General features: G+C 32.9%; 2 protein-coding genes across 2 annotated transcripts; both read left to right on the top strand.

Annotated features, from left to right (window-relative positions):
• The first annotated feature begins 2,156 nt into the window (after positions 1 to 2,156).
• Positions 2,157 to 4,270, top strand: LOC109182995. The gene is made up of 3 exons (XM_019333212.1): positions 2,157 to 2,521; positions 2,646 to 2,898; positions 3,670 to 4,270. The coding sequence occupies exons 1-3, from the start codon at positions 2,408 to 2,410 to the stop codon at positions 4,008 to 4,010; spliced, it is 708 nt and encodes a 235-aa protein (XP_019188757.1). The 5' UTR covers positions 2,157 to 2,407; the 3' UTR covers positions 4,011 to 4,270.
• A 4,837-nt stretch (positions 4,271 to 9,107) lies between these two features.
• LOC109182994 (ethanolamine-phosphate cytidylyltransferase-like) lies at positions 9,108 to 19,882 on the top strand. The gene is made up of 11 exons (XM_019333211.1): positions 9,108 to 9,215; positions 9,355 to 9,453; positions 9,987 to 10,406; positions 12,125 to 12,360; positions 14,247 to 14,425; positions 14,770 to 14,841; positions 17,337 to 17,404; positions 18,393 to 18,513; positions 18,938 to 19,003; positions 19,103 to 19,225; positions 19,370 to 19,882. The coding sequence occupies exons 3-11, from the start codon at positions 10,054 to 10,056 to the stop codon at positions 19,439 to 19,441; spliced, it is 1,290 nt and encodes a 429-aa protein (XP_019188756.1). The 5' UTR covers positions 9,108 to 9,215; positions 9,355 to 9,453; positions 9,987 to 10,053; the 3' UTR covers positions 19,442 to 19,882.
• The last annotated feature ends 1,133 nt before the right edge of the window (positions 19,883 to 21,015 follow it).

Raw genomic sequence — 21,015 nt, 5'->3', positions numbered from 1 at the left:
TACATAAATTAATTAATCAAGTTAAATAATTTTTATCATATATAACTTATTATAATCTCACAAAATAACACATGTTACAAATATAAGTAATACATTACTCAAATATAAATATATTTTAAATTTTTAAATGACTTACAAATAAATCTATATTATAGGTGGGGCAAAATTTTATGTGGACCATGAATAAAAAATACATTTTTAATATACTAAATGTAATTATTTTATGTATTGATTGTACATTATTTGATACGGAGTAGTATACAAAATAATGTACTTTCAAATAATGTACCTTCAATATACAAATAATGTACATGATAAAAGGTATACTAGGTTGATTAAAATGGATCGGTCCAAGAAAAATAATTGGATCGAAGAAGCTCAAAAGGAAAGCCTGACACGAAACAACAAAGGAGTTTCGATAGGATTAGGCTATCATATTAAAAATGTACATTTTATTCATCATCCACACGGTTGTGTAAACTATGGTCCATGAAATAATGATTGATTGATGGGGCCATGGACCCAATTTTATTAGAAGAGTTTTGGCCTAAGGGCATCCTCAATAGTGGAGATTTTGGTATGGTTTTTGAGAAGTTTTTGTAGGTGTGATTAGCAAAGAGAAGATGTGATAGAATAGAAAAAAAAAAAAAAAGATAAAAAACAATAAAAGTTGATTCTTTAAAAAAAAAAAACAAAGTGGACCCCACAGTTATGCAACACACACAAGAGAGAGAATGAGAGAAGCTAGCAAAGTGGACCCCATATTTCTGACATAATTCTTGTTTTTGCAGGCGAAAGATTCAGTCCAAATTTTGCCTTCCCATTTGTTAAAAAGTAATCCATGTACATTTTACTGTTCTAAAATTAGGGGATGAACCCCCTATTGGGGTTGCCCTAAGAAGAAATAAAGGGTTCTTTTATGACCTAGAAGGTGGGTGGTAAAGGATGAATGATGGCCCAAGTATGGGGGGTGGTAAAGGAGGAAGGGTGGCCCAATGAGGGTGGTATAAGAGGCATGGTAGCCTGAAGGTGTGGGTAGGAAAGACTTGTTGACCCATGTAAGGATAAAGGGTGGACAACGACTGGCCCCGCAAGTGTGAAGTGGCAAGCGCCCCCTGCCGTGGCCATGGTAGGCTGCGACAGTGGCGTGGCGTGAAGGTGTATAGAGAGGGGTAGGGGAGGAGGTAGAGAAAAGGATGAGAAGTTTGATATGTGGGTGAAGACATGAGGCAAGGCATGGACACATGGGTGATAAATATGAAAGATAAATTGGATCATACACTTGTCAAGCCATGAAATGAGTTTTAACACTATAAAAGGGCACCCTGTCTCACTTTTGGACATTACTGTTTGATATTGTTTTTAGTCTACTACTTGGGTATCATTTATTTATTTTTTGGACCGTTAGCTCGATACGTACTCTTTGGACCTAACGGCTATGGTAATAAAATTATTATTTTCTTACCCAACATTATGTACATACATACACAATTTATGGTAGACTTGGTCCGATAAAACTATCATTGGCGCCGTTTGTGGGGATTGTTACGAAAAGTATGTATTCATAGTTTCTACTTGTTTTACCATTTCCCTTTATGTAACCAATCCCGAGCTACGCCAAAATGGACGAGTCACAAAGTGAATGTTCCCTAGATCCGCAAGAACACCTTAGTCGACAAGGTGGGGGTTGGTCCGGTTCGCGAAGATTGGTTCCCCACCCAAAAAGTAAGAGGGATCTGATTGGCACCATAGTCGTCGAAGGGGGTGTTACCCAGTGATGGAACTACATGGTAAGGTAGGGAGGCCTTGCCTGGAGTTTCTCTAACATTTATTTCTCTTTTGTTAAACAATTAACGAATTTGGTTGCTCATTGCTTAGCTAGGAAAGTCGTTTCTAAATCTAACAGTGTGAAGTGGGTTAGAAATCCCCTAATTTCATTGCTGAGTTTGCCAGTTTGGATCTTAATCATTAATGAAGTTTTTTTTTTTTTTATTTAAAAAAAATTTGATTAAATTAATCTTTTAAATATTTATTTTCAGAATAATAAATACTTTCTTTTTACTGAGCTATCACTAGTCGCTATTGTTGGTCAAAAATTTTGAAAAAAAAGAAAAGAGAAATTGAGAATTGTGGAGAACATCCCATTAACCCCACTCTCTCCCTCAACCAACTTCTGGAGAGTTCGGGAGAGAGAAAAACGCTTTCTACTTTTACTAGGAAATTTCCCCTCCTATATTATATACTGCATACTATCCATTCCCACTCAATTTCAGGAAAGAGAATTTCCTGTTTCTGTTGTTGTTAGGGTTTTGCAGAAGAAATTTCTCTTCGATTCGACCATTATTAGGGTTTTGAAGAAGGAATTGCTTTCGTTTTAGCTTGCTCCTAGTGTAAGAAGGAGGAGAAGATGAAGATGGATGGATATTATCCTTTGAAGATGAAGAGGAAGGATCTCGAGCAAGTCTCCGATGAATTCTCCGATTTTTCCCTCTCTGCTCCCGCCAGAAAAATTCGCCGTCTGGTAATTTTAAATTCTATCATCGTCGTTAGTATTTATCTTTATTTTCTGGTTTGGTAGCTATTAATTGATTAAGCTAGTTCTTAATCATGAGTCTAGCTGAGCAGAATATTGTGTGATGTTTTAGGATGCTGAGTTGCCGCCCATATTGGAAGAGATTGAGGATGACCGTGATATTCCGGTAGCATTTGAGCCATCGCCGAGTGGACAGAGCTTCGGAGGCTATGGAAGGAGGGGTGTAGTGATTGAGGAATTGCCGGATGTGCCTGATAACAAGGAGACTGCCATTGTGCTTTTCAAGCCCATGGATACACCTTTCGTTCTCTCCCCCCAGAATTTCTCCGTTAAGATCGATCCTCAGTTCATTTCTGAGTTGAAAAGTAAGTGCATTTTGATTCTGGCAGAAGCCAGCTAATTGCGAACTTCTCTTTTCTTAATAAGATTAACTGTAATTACTGCTAGATAAGGGAAAATGAGATAATTGAAACCATTGTAGTTATGGATAGTTCTTGTAGCAGCTTTGATTTGGTTGCGTTTGTGAGCATTACAACTTGAACTATATGTCTAGCAGAGCCAGTAATGGATTTCTGATTCTGGCTTGGAAAATTATGTTTGAATGTGTAGAATCCTAGATGCTAGGACTCATTCTCTCTTTACAACCTAGAACTTTTGAACTTTGGGGAGGTAATTCAACTTTTTCTTTGATGTTTAATTTAGGAGTTAATACACAATTTAGTCCTCGACTATAGTGGTTTTTCTTGATTTAGTGTTAAACGACTTTTTGTCTTTAATTAGATTCAAGGACTAAATCAAGAAAAATCATTAAATTGGTTTGTCTTTAATTAGATTCAAGGACTAAATCAAGAAAAATCATTAAATTGGGTAGAACCACCTATTGTTGAAGACTAATTTGGGTAAAATTATTACAATCGATGACTAAATTAGGTATTAATAGAGGTGAAATTAGTCAGTTATCTTAACTAAGGACTCAATTTAATAAAACCATCAAAGTTGAGGACTTAATTAAGCACAAAAAGTTGTTTAGGACTAAATTGAGAAATTCACTCTAGCCGGGAACTAAATTGGGTATTAACTCTTTAATTTAGTGTTTGGAGTTTGAGAGCTAACCAGTTTGAATATGTTGTGTTTAGATCAAGTCCCATGGCGAAGCCAATCCAATCCACTAGGGCAAGATGAAGATGGAACAAAAGAAATGGGCAACACCTCTGCTGCAAGAAACCAGTGCCTTGCAGTTGTTCCCTGGGTGCCATCTCAGTTCCCCACATCCCAAACCGACATTACAGACATGATGGATGCTGAAGAATTGGAGGAAGCAACAATGGAGGTTGAAGACAATGGCATTGCAGCTGCAGATGATCAAAGGATCATGGATATGGGTGGAAATGAGGGGCTGCAGCAGTGGCAACAACAGCATTGCATGGTCCCTCAGCCTCCCCAGAACGTATCTACTCCCATAACCTGGTACCGATAATAGTAAGTATATAAACATGTTGTGGTGATGGGGTGTGTTGCAAGTATGAGAGGAAGTAGTGGTCTGCCTTAGTCACCAGATGGTGAAGTATTTGATCTCTGTGTATTGTACAAATGTACAATGTCAAGGCGTTTGGCTGTTTAGCACATATGATTCTCTCTTCCTCCGCCATTTTGTAGATAAATATACATTCCCTGAATGGTAATGGACTAATGGGTCAAGTTGATTAAAACTTGATTCCTCAAAATATTATTATTGTCAGTAATTATCATTCATTATTGTATTAATTTACGCAGCAAGGAAATTGGAAATGTAAGTTTAGTGTGGATTTGGGGAATTTTTGGAGAGGCGAGACTGAAGTAGTGAAATTTTAATAGTTGAAGGGTTATTTTAGGTAAAAATTGTATAGTTAGGAACTAAATTGACTAATTTTGATAGTGGATGACTAAAGTAGTGAAATTTTAGTGGTCGAGAGACCATTTTAAGTTAAAAATTGCATAGTTAGAGATTAAATTTAACTCTAAAAATTACATAATTAGAGATTAAATTTAACAATTTTGATAATTGAGGACTAAAGTGATAAAATTTTTATAGTTAAGGGATTAAATTAGGTATTAACTTTTATAATATACAACCAATCAAATCAAATACTATATTAAAAATAAAACTACAAAATTTATGAAATTAAACGCTTCTATAATCTGTTGTGATTGATTATAAACGCGCATGTAGTTGCTTCCAAAAGTAACGCAAACCCACATGGCTATGTATGTTGTGCGCATGGGCCGCCAATCATGCCCTGCAGGCTCAGTATACGTATGTAGAGCAATGTAAGTCCAATCTAACTTAATCATTATTCTATGGATTGGGTTATACCAATCTGAGTTAAGATTTTTATTATTTAGTCCAATACAATCTAACCTAATCATTATTCTATGGATTATGGTTCACATATTTGTATGAATCATAAATAAAAAACATATTTACATTACTTGAAAGTATATGATTTTTATATATTATCAAATAATGTATATTTTGTACATAAATAATATATTTTAGTATATTAAAAATGTATATTGCATTCAAAATTCACACAACTATTTGAACCATGATCCACACAATAATTTGTCAATCTAACCCATATTTTACAATCATTATAGTCCACACAAATTCTCTAGACCATATTTTGTATATTGTAAAATAATGTACATTCAATACAAAAATAATGTATATTGTATTCAGAGGATGTACATTATTTTTTTACTGAGTGTACATTATATTGTATAATGTATATTCAATATAAAAATAATGTATATTTAGTATATTAAAAATGTACATTTTGTTATAGTCGACATAACATTGTGTGGACCATGGCCCACACAATAATTTGCGCATATTTTAACTCAACTAGTTCAATACAATCCTTTATATAATAAAGTTATATAGTTTGAGAAATATTTAATGTTACAATTAATGCAACAACATTCTTTATTATTAAAAAAAAATAAAAAAGCACAACATTTAAAAAATAAAATAGCTATATATATTATATAATCATATAAAAAATATACTTTTGAAAAATAAAATAGCTATATATTATATAATCATATAAAAAAATGTGTTCAATTAGAGTTTAAATTTACACCTACAAAATTTGAAATTTGCTTTCCAAATGTAATTATCTTAGTTATTATTCATATTGTGAAAATTATAATATAGATGTGGTAGGGAATATCCCGACCGGCATAACTTTACCCCGGCTGGTGTGTCTTTGTCTTTGTCTTCTTGTCTTTGCAGGTAACAGGTCGGGCTTCTTGTGAAGAACCCGGTCGGGGTCTGACCGAGAGTTGCCCGAGCGGTAGCCCTTAGGCGAGAGAGCTGGCGAAGGACACGTGGCGGCTCCACGCGTTGACAGGCAGGGCACCCGGGACGGCGACACGTGGTGGCTACGTGGGAAGCATGCCGAACGGCCGGATTTGTGTCTCCAGCTCCGCGGCTATAAATACCCGCGATAGCTATAGTGTGGGGGACTTTTGGACGATCGATAGGTTGTTGTTAGAGTTCCCGACCGCAGTCAGTCGGTACTCAGAGCAACCAAGTAGATTGTACTTAGGGCCTTCACCGTGATCAATAAAAGACATTTATTTGCTTTAATTGGTCTCGTACTTACTTAATTACTGTTTACGTAGCAATTAACAGTATCAAGATGAAATACAATTAAGAATAAATCAATGTAATTATGTAAATTCTCTCTATAAATTTATTTGAATATGCACATAATTAGAGATTATATTAACCATACAAAATTATAATTTTAATTTTAATTGTAATTTTGTATTCTATAAAAATAATAAATACTTGACCAATGGAAGCTCAAAAATATTATTATATTAAATAATTTAAAATATTTTAGTTTTTCTATTTTTTATTTATATTTATAATAACATAATTTTTTTCCGTGCATCGTGCGGGTGAATTACTAGTTTAAATAATAACTAGATAGATGATCAGTTAACCCGCCATATTGAGACTATTCAAAGAGAGAGAGAAAAGAGTGTAGAATAAGAATCTGAAAAAATATCTTGAGTAAAAAAATTTAAAGATATTTTTCAAAAATAAGCTATTTTTCTTTTGACCATAACGAGTATTTTTCATTGATTTTATTTTTTTATTAATAGCTAAACATTGACAAGAATGAGTTACAAAAGTTATTTTGGGTTTTCAAATGGACAAAGTCCTAAATAAAGTAAATTTTGAAACCAATTTGAATGAATTGATAATAGAAAATTAAAATATTTTGACAAAATTTACTGTGAACTATAGTCTATGTAATAATGTGAATCATGTAGAAAAATAGCGTTGTTTGATGTCTTTTCTGTTTAACAGTAATAGAAGGTAAATTCTATTATGGTCCATGTACTCACTTAGTAACCTCTCTCATTTTTCAATTCCATTTTATATACAATAATTACAAAGTCACTAATTACAGAGTATTATTTAACTACGATTTCATACAATATACATTCACCATGTGAAACTTGCTTTCAGTTTCAATATAAATAATGTAGTTTCATTACAACACTATTAATGTATCATTCTTATTCAAGTACAGTTTCATTTAACAATATACATTTAATATGTGATACTTGCTATTCAGTTTCATTTTATAGACATTATAGTTTCATTACAACATTACTAAAAAACCTGGATGCCCCTCAAATCATAACTACTGTTTCTTTTCATAAAAGAAATGGCGTTGTTTTAAGTCATGGTCCACATAGCTCTATATACCATGATATACTCGGTAATGATCAGGGACGGATCCATAAATTTTCTTCAGTGAGCGAAAGAAAAATAAAATGAAACACTTAGAGACTAAACCATAAATATTGTTGACTAGGAGTAAAAAAAAAAATAAAATACATTAAAACGCGACAAAAAATATTCAAAACAAAAACATAGTTCAAATAGAAATTACATTATAAATCACTCATCTCATTATTAATATTTAAAAGAAAACCCCAATGTTACATATAAAGGATACAATTAGAATTATAAATTAATCTCATAAATTATAATTATAATCTCATTATTAATATTCAAAAAGGTCAAAAAAATAAAAATTTTAAAATCAATACTTAAAGATTCAAACCCAAGACACTTCATACAGTAACACAAATCTAACCATTAAGCTAACTCATCCCTTGTTTTAATTTTTGTACATATAATATTGAGTTAATAATCATAATGGTCTCCCGACTATGCCGTAATTATCAATTTAGTCCTTGATTATTATTATTACTCAATTAAATTCTCAATTATGCAATTTTTACTCAATTTAGTCATCTGTTAGTTTGACTGTTTGTTGACTATAAAAAATGGGGATAAAGTTATAATTTTACAAGCTTTCTCCTTCCTTGTCATTTAGCAGCGCCAAACCATGCAACAATAATCTTCGATCGGCTTCCAAACCTACCAGTGCCGAAGTAGTGGTTGTGCATCGAAGAGCCCAAGGATTTGATTCCCAGCGATTTTTTTACGGTCGGAAGCCAGCCGGAGTGTATTTCTGCATAGTTTGGCGCAGCTAAATAGGGAGGAAGGAGAAATTTTGTAAAATTACAAATTTATTCCTATTTTTGACCGTCAACAAACAATCAAATTAACAGAGAATTAAATTAGGTGAAAATGGCATAGTTTAAGACTTAATTGGGTAATAATGATAGTTGAAGACCAAATTAGTAATTACGGCATAGTCGATGGACCATTTTGATTATTAACTTTATAATATTTATACAAGTTTAGTTTGTATATATAAAGAGCCCGTACATACAATCTTAATTATAATAAAGCCATATGGTCTTGTGAAAATTAAATGTTGATATTAATAGTTAAATGTTGGTATTAACAATATTTAACTTTCACAAGATAATATATATATATATATATATATATATATATATATATATATATATATATATATATATATGTGAATTGCAACTATGTTGATATTAGTTTATGTATTTTTTAATAAATAATATTATTATAATGTTGTTCAATATTCATTCCGTGCATCGCATGGGTAGCATACCAGGAGTAGACATACTCAAGATCAAATATATATATATCTCTAGGTGCGATTAATAATAGTAACTTTTTGTATCATACTATTTTCAATTATTAAATTAAATATTGTAAATACAATATCATAATTATTTTGTCATATATTTAATAAAAATGTAATTTTAAATAATTAAATTGTGGTTCATGTTTTCTTCTTCTGTACTTCAAATACCATTATTAAAAACATTTTTTACCTATTCTAACATTACAAACAAATCTTTAATATTTAGTCCGTGCATTGCACGGGACAATACTAGTATATATAAAAGGGACGAAGGTGGGGATGGGCAGCTGCCTGCCCAATTGTGGATCCGCCACCGGTAATGATTGAAATATTTTGAATTTTTGTTATTAACTCAAATTTATTCTTTTTCGAATTTTGACTCCTATTTTAAAGCTTTCGGCAAAATTTGGGCTGTCCAAAAATTTCCTCCACACAACTTTTATATGCTAAAAAATTTGTATGCGTAAAGAATCTCGGATTCACTACTCTCCCTGACATAAAATATAAAATATATATATACACAAGCTTCTCCTTCACACGTCCACGTTTCTCTCCTTCGCCATTAAGGGAGAGGAAGAAAGGTAAAAGATTCGATCTGACACCCTTTTCCCCAGTCGAAGAATATCGTCTTCTTTCTAGTGTGGCGTTAACTTCAATGTTACATTGCACCATATAAATCGTGCAATTTTAATTTCTTTTGTTATTCGTTTCATCGCGCAGACATTGAGGTTCACTCGCACCCATATAGCTCAGAGATCCCCGATTCATCTGTGTTTTCCAGGAATTCTCAATCCCATTTCCTCACCTTACAACTTTCAGGTGTTGATCCTTTTTTTTTTTTTTTTTTTTTTTTTTGGGTATTTTGTTGAGTTTCTATATTTGATGGTGAGATGTATTTTTGTTCTAATCCGCTGCTAAGATTTAGTTTGGGGGATTGATTTAATGATATTCTAAACCGCAATTTGTTGTATGTTCGACATTTGATGCTTTTATGGGTGCGGAATTTTGTTAATAGTATGATCGTTTATGCAATGCCCAGATCTTAAATCGTATTTGTTGTCCATTTTTTTCGTGGGTTTTTTCCGGAGCTTCGTGTCTGCTGTGTTTTTCTATTATTAGATTTGTTTTCCTGTCATTTTGGCTTCTGTGAGCTACATTTCACATTATTTTGCTGATTTTGTTTCAGATTTAATCCCTCCTAATTGCACTTTTTCATCAATTTATCTATACAAACTTTTTGCTGATTTCTGAAGTTGTATTAGACAGATTGACTTTTGTGTATACTTTGAGCAAGTCCAGCTGTGTAATCCACTTTACTTGCCTTTGACTCTTTTTCAATTTTCTAATTGCAGGGTCTTTCTTGCCTCTTTTAGTGAGAGTATAAAAGAGGCCTGAGAAAGGAGAAAAGGGTGGGGATCAATGGAGTTTGAGAGCAATAGCTGGATCAGGGATGGGGGGTGTTACTACCCTCATCTGTTTGGTGGTATAATGCTTACGGCAGCCTTACTTGGGCTGTCCACTAACTACTTTGGCAGGATCTATGTTCCTACTTTACCCTATCTGTTACCTGATTTGAGTGTTTTTCACAAGAAAAAACGTGCGAAGAGACGTGTCCGTGTCTATATGGACGGGTGTTTTGATATGATGCATTATGGCCATGCCAATGCCTTGAGGCAAGCCAAGGCATTGGGAGATGAATTGATTGTTGGAGTTGTCAGTGATGAGGAAATTATAGTCAACAAAGGTCCCCCAGTTTTACCCATGGAAGAGAGGTATGAACACTGCATTTGTAGCTAATATATTGTTGCTCGTGTTCGTTTTTTTTTTTTGTTCAAAATTTATTTTACTCCATATCTAAAATTATCTCATAGAAAGAAATATTAAAAAAAAAAAAGAAGTTTCCTTGCAAAGGTTTTTATTAGTATATAATTAGTATCTTCTGAAGGTAGAAGTGAATTTGTAATATATTCAGATGGCTGGTGAACTACAATGTGGGCTGTCTCCTTAATGATATTCAGATGGCTGGTGAACTACAATGTGGGCTGTCTCCTTAATGATGGATGTTCTTTGCTTTTTGCTTGATGCTTTAAATTTTTATTGTCTCAATATGTGGTTTCTCTTTCCATTTTATAGCATGAAAATGATGTTTGTGCCTATATGTTGACCTATTCAGTGTAAGTGTTGACATTAATCATGATGTCTAGGCTTCATCTCATATCCAGAAATATTTTAGAAGACAAAAATGCAGGTGTTGCTGCTACAGTGTGATCTGTTTTCATGATATAAAAAGGTGTCTCACAGTCATATAGATCAGTTTTCAGAGTGATGCAACTTGTAGTGTACCTTCTGACACTATGGACGCTGTTATCCGTCTAATATTACAATTTGAATTGTAAACTATATAGTTGTGACGTCCACAAACAAGAAAGACACACTGGATAGGTGGGCAGTTAAAAGAGAATATATACTTACTGGTGCCTACTAATTAGTGGAAAATGTGGGAACTAAATTGTAATGGTCCCAAATTTTATATTCAGACATACAGTATGGACCAAAAATGGATGTGCAAAAGAGGTAAAAGAAAACTGAAAAGGGAACAGACCCTATTTTGTTGGAAGTGAATTAGGAAGTAAAATGAGACAGGTCTTTTACAAGCAGCTTCAATTGCTTCAAAGTTAAATGGAAACGTGAAGTAAATGTCATTTACTTCTCCTCCTGTCAGGCTGTCATATAACAGGAAAGTTAGTGGGAAGGGGAACAAAATCTTTCACTCACTCTCCTCCCAATCTCCCTTTCCTTCCTTGAACCCAAGACAGCCTTAGTCACTAGAGGAACTTGAATGTAGATTTTAGTTGCCTTTTATAGTTGTATACTTGTATTATGCTTTTAAGGGAAGCATTTGGGACATGGTCCTCAGCTGCTTTTAAACTCATCTCCCACTACATTCATGTTGTTGCTGCCATACCCTTGGCTTGATGCTTAATGTGGAATGATCAAGTTACCAAACTTGCCATTGTGGATCAAACCACATGCTATAAGAATTTGTATCTTTGAGCCTAGTTACATTGCAACCCATCCTGAATAGAAGTTTAGAAATAGTAAGGACTTTGGACACTGACAACTTCAAATTTCCTTGTGTTTTCATTGGTATCTGCTGATCTATGGTTTCCTGTGTTATAGACAATAGTTTAAAGGCATGGGGGATAAAGTTGTTTAGTGCCTTTTATATCCCCAAGTCATATTTTTTATTTATAAAATGGAATTATCTCCATGAAAAAAAAACTTTTATGCTTAATATCTGCAGTTTGATCTGTCTTAATTCTGCTCTTTATTTGGTACTTCAACATTTTTTTCACACTTGTTTCTTTCATTCTTATAAGCTGATAGTGCTTTTCATTGACAATTTTACTATTTAGTTTATGAAAAGTTCCTACGCAGATGATTCTTCGTTCCCGTGGTTTTCTGACATCTAATATTAGGTATTTTCCAGGTTGACTCTTGTTAGTGGTTTGAAGTGGGTGGATGAGGTCATTGCCAATGCTCCCTATGAAATCACAGAAGAGTTTATGCATCGCCTATTTAATGAACACAAGATTGACTACATTATACATGGTGATGATCCCTGTCTCCTTCCTGATGGAAGTGATGCTTATGCCCTTGCTAAGAAAGCTGGTCGTTACAAGCAGATCAAACGCACTGAAGGTGTTTCCAGCACAGACATTGTAGGTACTATAATCTTCCTATTCTTTTTAGATGAAACTAGTTTTTACCTGGTGAAGAAATCTTTTTTGCAGTATAAAATATACTAATATTTCCCAAATATTTGCAAGGTTTCTTTTACTGAACTTAACCCTTTCCTGGGTTCTATGGAATGTAATTGTATGCTATCTTTGCTGATAACAATTATTTTGTTCTCTGCATTCAGTTAAACTGCAACAAAGACCTACTAGAAGTCCTTTTTATTTTTTTTAATTTTTTATTCCTTCATGTGAAAGGTGGCTCTTGTAAACCTCAAGACTATGGTACCACTTAAATGAACATTAGGTAAGAATTAGTACAGCTTTAAAGTTTAGACTTTAAGCTTCTCCTCATCCTGTCTAGTCAGCCTGAGTCATAATATTATTTCAGACCAGAAGTTCTTCATATAAAATGCTTCACCATTTAAATAGAATATTGTATAATGTTGTAGAAAAACTATTGCTAACACAGCAATGACGAGACGCAATACATGGAATGCAAACAAATGAGTTTGACAAGCATCTTCAATTTAAATATTTGACCTTGCTTATTGGAAAAATGGGGATTTCTTTAGCTTATTCTTCTTTTCTTGATAGTACTTCCAATGTCTCACAATGTCACAGGGAGCACTGCATTTTTATGCTGGTTCTTTTTCCAATCGGTTTAATGGAGTAAATAAATCATCTCCAGATATTTTGGCAATGTGTAATAATTTGCTCAAATTTCATCATAGATATTTCTGTAAGTTATTAAAAGAAATTGGTGCACTTTGTTTTCATGTTTTTATGTATGCTATTAGTGGGAATTATTTCCCTGTGAGGAGGGGGTGGGGGAATTAAACCTGGTTACCAAGGTGTGTGATAGAGGAAATGGTGCTCATTGTTCAAGTGTTTTTAAGAATTAATGATAGGATAATGCTTTCAGGAACAGATGAATGTTGCATTTCTGTCTAATTTCATTTCTGATAGTGAACTAATATCTTTTTGAGCTATAGTTGGATGCTTGAAAGTAGGGGCTAAGGAGGTTAAAAAATGGAGAGAAGAGGTTATTGCTGAACTGCATTCTGAATAGTACTTTTGATGTTCTCTAACAGTGAATTTGAATTTGGTTGAATTTGACAAAAGTTAGCATAGGGTCTGTTTGCTTTAACAAGTAATTAAGGATTTACATTTCTAAATACTGCTAGGGAGTTTCATAGCTTAAAGGTCTCTTGACTCCACATCTCAACAGTCTTGATATGAAAATCATTGTAACTGTACCAAGAAAAAGCATTGGGTATTTGGGTCTGTAGTATACCATGTGCGTGGCATTTTTATCTTATCTTTTATATTTGAGAATGATTTATGCCTTGTTCCTTTTCTGATTTTTTTCTTTGTTTGGCCAATAATTTTGCTTGTTGGGATCATGTTGGTGTGCAGCTAACACGAACTTTATCCCCCTTTTTTTTTTTTCTTTTGATTTGCTGAACTTCCTTACTTTTAATGTTTTTATTGTTTCTTTTTGTCACATTATTTACATATTTATGTTGTTCTGTACATGGAGCACTGTAGAGTATCTAGAAATATATTGTTGTTAACTACTCCCTGCTTGCCATATTTATTGGCCCTTTTGACTAGACATATATTTAAGAACAACTCAAATCAATTCATTTGACCTACTAGTTACTTTGGATAAAATATTCTAATAGTATCATCACTTCGAGAAATTTGCTTTCAAATTTCTTTTGAACTTTCACAGTGACTATCCATTTTTGGACAACTGAAAAAAAAAAGGGGCCACTAAAAGGTGGACAGAGGGGCTACAATTTTCATTTGTCATTCCCTTGAAAGACTTGTTATTGTTTGGTGTAACTTATATGAATCTAATTTCTTTAGGAAGGGTTCTATCTTCTATGAAGAATATGAAAAGTCAACAAGATTGCTCTGGATCATCTCAATCTGGTGAAGTTGATAATGTTGAGAATTTAAATCCTGTGAAAGATTGTGCTAAGGGTGGTCAGATATCACATTTTTTGCCCACATCTAGAAGAATAGTGCAATTTTCAAATGGCAAGGTACATCAAGTATACTCCTTAAATTGTACAGAAAACTACTATAGTTTATTTTTACTTTGTTTCTTTATATCTGGCGATACAACATTGATAGGGTTTTGCTCACACATCATCTGTTTAAATCATGATTTGAAATAGGATACATGAATTAATAAAGGTAAAAAACCGTAAAATTGCACTTTTTGTCCCTAAGTTATAGGGTAATGTAGGATTCGTCCTACTTGTTGGTCGTGCTCACTTCTCGTTCCTAAACTATAATTGTAAGATTCGTCCCTACTTGTTAGCAACTCGTTTTTCTGGATGCTTTAACTGACTGGTCTATTAATTTTACTTTTTTTTAATTTTAGGGGCCTGGGCCAAACGAACGTGTGGTTTACATTGATGGTGCATTTGACCTCTTCCATGCTGGTCATGTTGAGGTACATATAATTTATACTTTAGAGTCTTTGACAATAGTAGCCTTGAGCCCTTGATTAGTTTTTCTGCTGCTAATTCCTTCATCTATCTGCATGCATTTTGGTGTTCATAATTTCATATTAAATTCTTGGGGACTGGAGCATTTCTTTAGAAATATTTCCTATTCAATATACATGCTAAGCACATCCTAGTGTTGAGGTTTGGTGGTCTAGGCTTTAGAGCCAGGGACAGTGGCCCCCACTGAGCAATTTTAATCTATTACTGTTATTTCTGCACTGCTAAATTTTACATAAATGCTTTTCAGTTTTTATATATTTCTCTGACAACAAAGTCTCTCTGCATTTGAGGAAACCCAAATTTGTTCTCCTGTCAGTCTGTCCCTTTGAACAATGAATACAATATTGACCATCTCGATCGCATTAATTACTTCTTAAACCAATTACCAATCATTTTACTGTCTAAACCTGAAAATTAGACTTGATCCATATCATTAAGAGGGCGTCTGGTACTCTGGTACATTCCTATCAATTATATTCTTGGGAAAATATTTCCAAGGAATGTATCTAATGGCAATAACTTTGTAGAGAAAATTATTTAACATGTTTGGTTTTACCTGGAAACATAACAATTAAATTAACTAGAAAATTATAGATGTTTGGTTCATTTGAACTTTCTTAGAAATTTTTTAAAATTTCTAATATGCCCATCCTATCCTTCCTAGGATTCAGATTATGAATAAGACATGAAAACTCTATCAAAATATAGTAAATGAAATTCAATCAGAAGAGACATATCATTATTGAGGATTATATTTGAGATAGAAAACTAGTCAAGAATACTGTCTACGTACCTAGATACAAACTTCTTCAAACAGTCTTCAATTGTGGGAGAGACAAATTTCTTATATTTACAAGAGACTTTTAACCTAACGCCAAAAATGATAAATACGTGATTGAATAAATTTGGTAGATTCCCAGTTACCCGAGAAAAAAAAATCCCACCTCCCTTAGGTGGGATGTACTTTCCTTGATATCATGGAATTGGATTCTTAGTTGACCTGAACTTCCTAAGTCAAAGATTGCACCAAGTGTGAGAATAATTTTCCCACCTTTTAAATTCTCAAGGAAAGTTTGAATTTTCCTGGCTACCAAACGCCCTCTTAAGGAAAATCAAATCTAACCAAGACAACAAAGATGCACATCTATGATATTTAAGTTAGATGTTCAAATCGACCTTATCAAAAGTAAATTTGAGAGTGAAATATATTGTCCATGTGATTTAGTTTATAATATTTGATATAGAGAAATTATTATATCATTATAATCATAGTTAAAATCAAAAAAAGAATACTCCATAACATTTTAAGGATTTTAAATTTTAATTTTTAAGAAATAAATGTGTCATAATAAAATTTGAAGTACTTAAAATTCTATTGTCAACGTTCTTACAAACTACGTTGATCTTGAGGGTTGCAAATAAAGGGAATTTCCATGTTTCCCTTTGTGATGATTATCCAATGTTATTGTGGGATTTATAATGATTGTGTGGTGCCTAGGAAAAAGACATTTTTTTTACTGCGTTCCAAATGAGGCAATTTTACAGCGATTTTAGAATGAGAGAACATAAAGGAGTTCTATCTCATAGTTAACATGAAAATTGTATTTTGATTTATAATATGCATTCTAACAGTTTTATCTAATTGTGGTGTTTCCTATTTTGTCATAAATATTTTTTAATTGCTTTAATTTGCCTCCTGTCAAGTCAAATCCTGGCTCAGCCCTTGCTTAGAGTCGAAGAACTAGAATGTTTTAGGTTTCAAAAATTAAAATTAATAATTAAAGTAAAGAGCATAGAGCCATTATAGATGAACATAGTTGTCACCTGTCAGAAATTCAAGGGTGTACTGGCCAACTGGGGTTATGACCAGTTGGGGTTAATGTGAAAGGCAAAGAATTTACCCAAGTGTGCTGCACATTAAAATAAAATGGCATTTCTTATATCTGAAATTTCTAGTGTTCATTTTTGTGCTTTCCCAAAATAATGTCACTTCAGTTTTGTGCTTTCCCAAAATAATATCACTTTCTTAGATCAGAAATTTATTTTACTTTATTATTATTTTTATCCACTCCTGGAGTTTGAGTGAACTCCTTCCAACATCCAAATATTTGAAAACTACTTACACAGTTACATTTGTAAGCACAAGTGAACTGACAGTTTAAGTTCTGACTATACTAAATATACATAAAATAGAGTTCTTTTATCTTAAATACAGCAATGGTAGTTTTTCTTGCGTTCTACTACATGGACTCCCAATCTCTACTCCCTCACTTTTACTCCCTGATGTGGCAAGAGATGATAAGTTATTTTCATCCTGTGGGTCCCAAGGAAAAATTGAGTGAGGGAGTATAACTTAGGAGTCCGAGTAGTATTTTCCATTTTCTTTGTCTTCAGAAGTGTTTTCCAGTAATCACAATAATTCTCCTCTTTTTTCTTTCAGATTCTTAGGAGTGCCAGGCAACTTGGAGATTTTCTTTTAGTTGGGATTTATGATGACAACACTGTCAGGTATGAAAAATTTCTTCTGTGTAGTACAGAAATGGGAAACAGGGACACAGGACACAGAAAAAGGGCAATTATAAACAGTGTAGGACCCAAGGGGAAAGGTGTAAAAATAAAAAAATATAGGGATATGTTTGCAAATATATATATATATATATATATATATATATATATATATATATATATATATATATTTTTTTTTTTTTTTTTTTTTTGAAAATTGCAAATATTTTTCTTAAATATGCATAAATATTAATTCTCTACTAGTTCTATAATTAAAAGTTGTTAAGAGTCCACATTGAAAATATAAGAGAACACATATGGGTTTATAAGGCCATGGGTTAGACTAGCTAATTAATTGGATTCAATCTTTTAGTGTGGTTTGGCCCATGTGCATTATAGCCTAGTTGAGTGATCTTGGCCTGATCTTAGATTATAACAGAAGTAATATGCTATAAAGGGTATATGCACTATAAAAAAAATATAGGGTTATATAAGACTAAAGAGTCCAAAAAAGTAATAAGAATTTGTGTTTCTTTTGACCCTAACTTTTATTTATTTATTTATTTGTTTATTTTTCTAGCTAGACCACTGAAACACATTACCTTTTAGGAAACAACATTTCTGAATGTTTTTGAATATGGAATCTGCCCCAAAACATTTTGGGTCAGTTTTTGTGAGTTTCCAAGAGGGAAACGTGCCTGAAACATGGAAAGCTCCCCCTTGAAAAACCTTTTGTGCTTAGGTATTTCTTCTGTTGCACTGACAATTATCCAAATCAATTTTTAGCTATAAAACAATGAGTTGAGTAGCACATTTTGTCTGGCTTGTTTCATGTTCTTTGAACAAACTTATGGGAGGTGCTTCACACTTTTGATGTCCCATGATCTATAGTGATGGTGAAATTACCATAATCTTGTCCTATGGGTATATATAGCCATGTTTCCAAATATCAAATAAAAGACTGAGAAGTATTAGTGTTTCTTGCTTGCAGTGGAGTTCGAGGAACACAGTATCCACTTATGAATTTGCACGAACGAAGTCTTAGTGTTCTGGCTTCCCGTTATGTTGATGAAGTTATTATAGGTGCCCCTTGGGAAATTACTAAGGATATGGTATGCTTTACATCCACTTAATACAAAAGTCTTGCTTCTTGTTAAGTAAACTCTTTATGCATACTTTTCCTCATGGATCTGATGGTGATTATATGCCATTGTTTCCAAGAATATACACTAAACTCATGCAAATGACTCTTATAGTTTGTTAACATCTCAAAATATTTAGATTTGTCTTCATAAGAAATTAAGAATAGTTTTGTTTATTCCAAGTTTAGATTATGCTACAAACATGTACTCGAGTGTTGTTGAATGTGGATGACATGTTGGGAGTGTATCATAACAACCTTGATGTTAACTTGTCATTCTGATAATAATTATTAAAAATTATTCCTGCTTTCTTTTCTGAACAATGCCTTATGCCATTGCAATGTTCTTCCGATTATTAAATTCTGTGCACCATTATAATTTTTGTGTGGATCAGATAACAACATTTAACATATCGCTTGTTGTGCATGGCACTGTTTCCGAAAGCAACTCTATGTTAAAAGTAAGTCTGCATGCTCTTCTCACTATTATCCTTCAGTGTTTATCCATTTATGCATACAAATTATAGAACCAGTTTCCTAAAATGTTATGCATGAAACAGGATACCTGTGATCCTTATGCTGTTCCTAAAAGCATGGGAATCTTCCGAATAATTCAGAGCCCCAAAGATATTACCACCACTTCAGTTGGCCAAAGGATCATTGCCAATCATGAGATCTATGTGGTATGTGGTGTTCCGCTTTTTAGTTCTTGCGTGCATTTTGTATGTTTGGCAAAATATATTTAACTACATTGAACCATTATTTGAGATTATCGTCATGAATAACATGCTGGAAGACTGGAGCTAATGTCTTTATACCTTGTGCAGAAACGGAATGCCAAGAAAGAAGCAAGCGAGAAGAAATACTATGCAGAGAAGAAATACGTCTCAGGTGAGTAGAAGCATGCGATGCGATGGTTTCTTGCAACTAACTTGCATTCTAGGAGCAGTTGCTCCAAATTGAGGTAGTACTTCGTCTACCATTGTGTGTTCAAAGAATATATGAAAGCGGGGGCCTCATATTTAGGGAAGGGTACGGTATCACTGCATCACCCAAGTTTTTATATTATCTTCAGGTTTTTGTTTTAATCCCCCCTTTCAAATACCGGTACTGTAAGCTAGTTTCCTAACATCATATCTTCCTATTCTTTATGTAATAGTAAAGTAAAATGTTGTAATCCATAGTTAATTGTGTTTCTCATTCAATTTTGTGCATCTTTTTCTAGTATTTAAAACATTTATTATGTCTAGGAACACTTGCACTTGAAACCTCCAACCTTTCATGATGATTTAGCTGTGAGTGCAAACTCATATCATTTATATATGATTTTTTCATTAAAATGTACTGATTGCGTGTGGTTACTTGTCTGAGTTTGAAGGAACTTTACAGAAACAATCATTATATCGTAGACCATGGTTCACATTGCAATGTAAACTATTGTTATAAGTACATTTTTATTGTACTATATGTTCACTTTTAGTATTATTTAAGTTTATTTTTAGTATATTATTTAAAAATGAATATATAATATATTAAAAATAAACACTTATAAGTAGTTGACTTTGTAAAGCGACCATGGTCCACTATATAATTTGCCTTATGCAATATTTTGAATGTCCGAGTGTTGAATTTGAGTATAGTTTATTGCATACCCGGCTGAGATCTATGTAAAATGTGTACTCTATCTCGCTTTCAAATTTACAATTCATTATACTCATGGAGTCATGGGTGATGTAATCAAACTATGGTTGGGTATCATATTATTTAGGGTGTATTGGTTCGCACATGGGAATCAGAATCGGAATGAAAATCAAATACTTGGTAATAGTAATGGGTTTTAGTGAAAGTATTTTGCATGTTTGGTAGTATGATGGAATTAGAATGATTACCAATATTGTTGTTTGGTTATGTATAATTCTACAGATTTTAAAAATACAAGAACAAAAAATCAAGACAATTTGTTCTAATATAAAGACATCTAAAGCACTAATAATATGAACAAAAAAAGTAAAAACAAAAATATAAAAGCATTAATCCAAACTTAAAAATCAAATTACCAATTAGGTTTTTTTTTTTTGAATGCTACCGACTCTATTACATTGTAGTATCTGTTAAAACATACTTTCTCAATCTAAAACAAAGAGTCAACAACTCCTCCACTGAGGTTCGATCTCATGACTTTTTACATGGAAGAGGTTACTACATGCCATCTAAGCACAAAGTGCTTGGCAATGAAACTCTTATTTTATTAGGGAATGAGTTTTCTAATTAAGAAGGTAATCAAATCACATAGTAGTATTCTAGAAACCTGTAAACCAAACAGTAACAATAACTTCGATTCTCATTCCTGATAGCTAAATCCATTAACCAAACACACCCTTATTTATTTTTTGTTCAAAACGATAGAAAATTTTATTGTTCAAACAATATTATTCCCATAAAGATAATATAATAAGTCTAAAATTTAAGATAC

The sequence above is a fragment of the Ipomoea nil genome, unplaced genomic scaffold (assembly GCF_001879475.1).
Source record: "Ipomoea nil cultivar Tokyo-kokei standard unplaced genomic scaffold, Asagao_1.1 scaffold1075, whole genome shotgun sequence".
In the NCBI taxonomy this organism is placed as follows: domain Eukaryota; kingdom Viridiplantae; phylum Streptophyta; class Magnoliopsida; order Solanales; family Convolvulaceae; genus Ipomoea; species Ipomoea nil.
The sequence above is the reverse complement of the archived record's forward strand: the minus strand, read 5'-3'. Positions and strand labels throughout refer to the sequence as shown.

What these genes read in the sequence shown, in the direction of transcription:
- LOC109182995 (XM_019333212.1), top strand. Translation starts at nt 2,408, where the DNA reads ATGAAGATGGATGGATATTATCCTTTGAAGATGAAGAGGAAGGATCTC. An exon ending in CCAGAAAAATTCGCCGTCTG is followed by an intron (nt 2,522 to 2,645) that starts GTAATTTTAAAT and finishes GTGATGTTTTAG; the next exon opens with GATGCTGAGTTGCCGCCCAT. An exon ending in GTTCATTTCTGAGTTGAAAA is followed by an intron (nt 2,899 to 3,669) that starts GTAAGTGCATTT and finishes TGTTGTGTTTAG; the next exon opens with ATCAAGTCCCATGGCGAAGC.
- LOC109182994 (XM_019333211.1), top strand. Translation starts at nt 10,054, where the DNA reads ATGGAGTTTGAGAGCAATAGCTGGATCAGGGATGGGGGGTGTTACTAC. An exon ending in TATGATGACAACACTGTCAG is followed by an intron (nt 17,405 to 18,392) that starts GTATGAAAAATT and finishes TCTTGCTTGCAG; the next exon opens with TGGAGTTCGAGGAACACAGT. An exon ending in AAAGCAACTCTATGTTAAAA is followed by an intron (nt 19,004 to 19,102) that starts GTAAGTCTGCAT and finishes TGCATGAAACAG; the next exon opens with GATACCTGTGATCCTTATGC.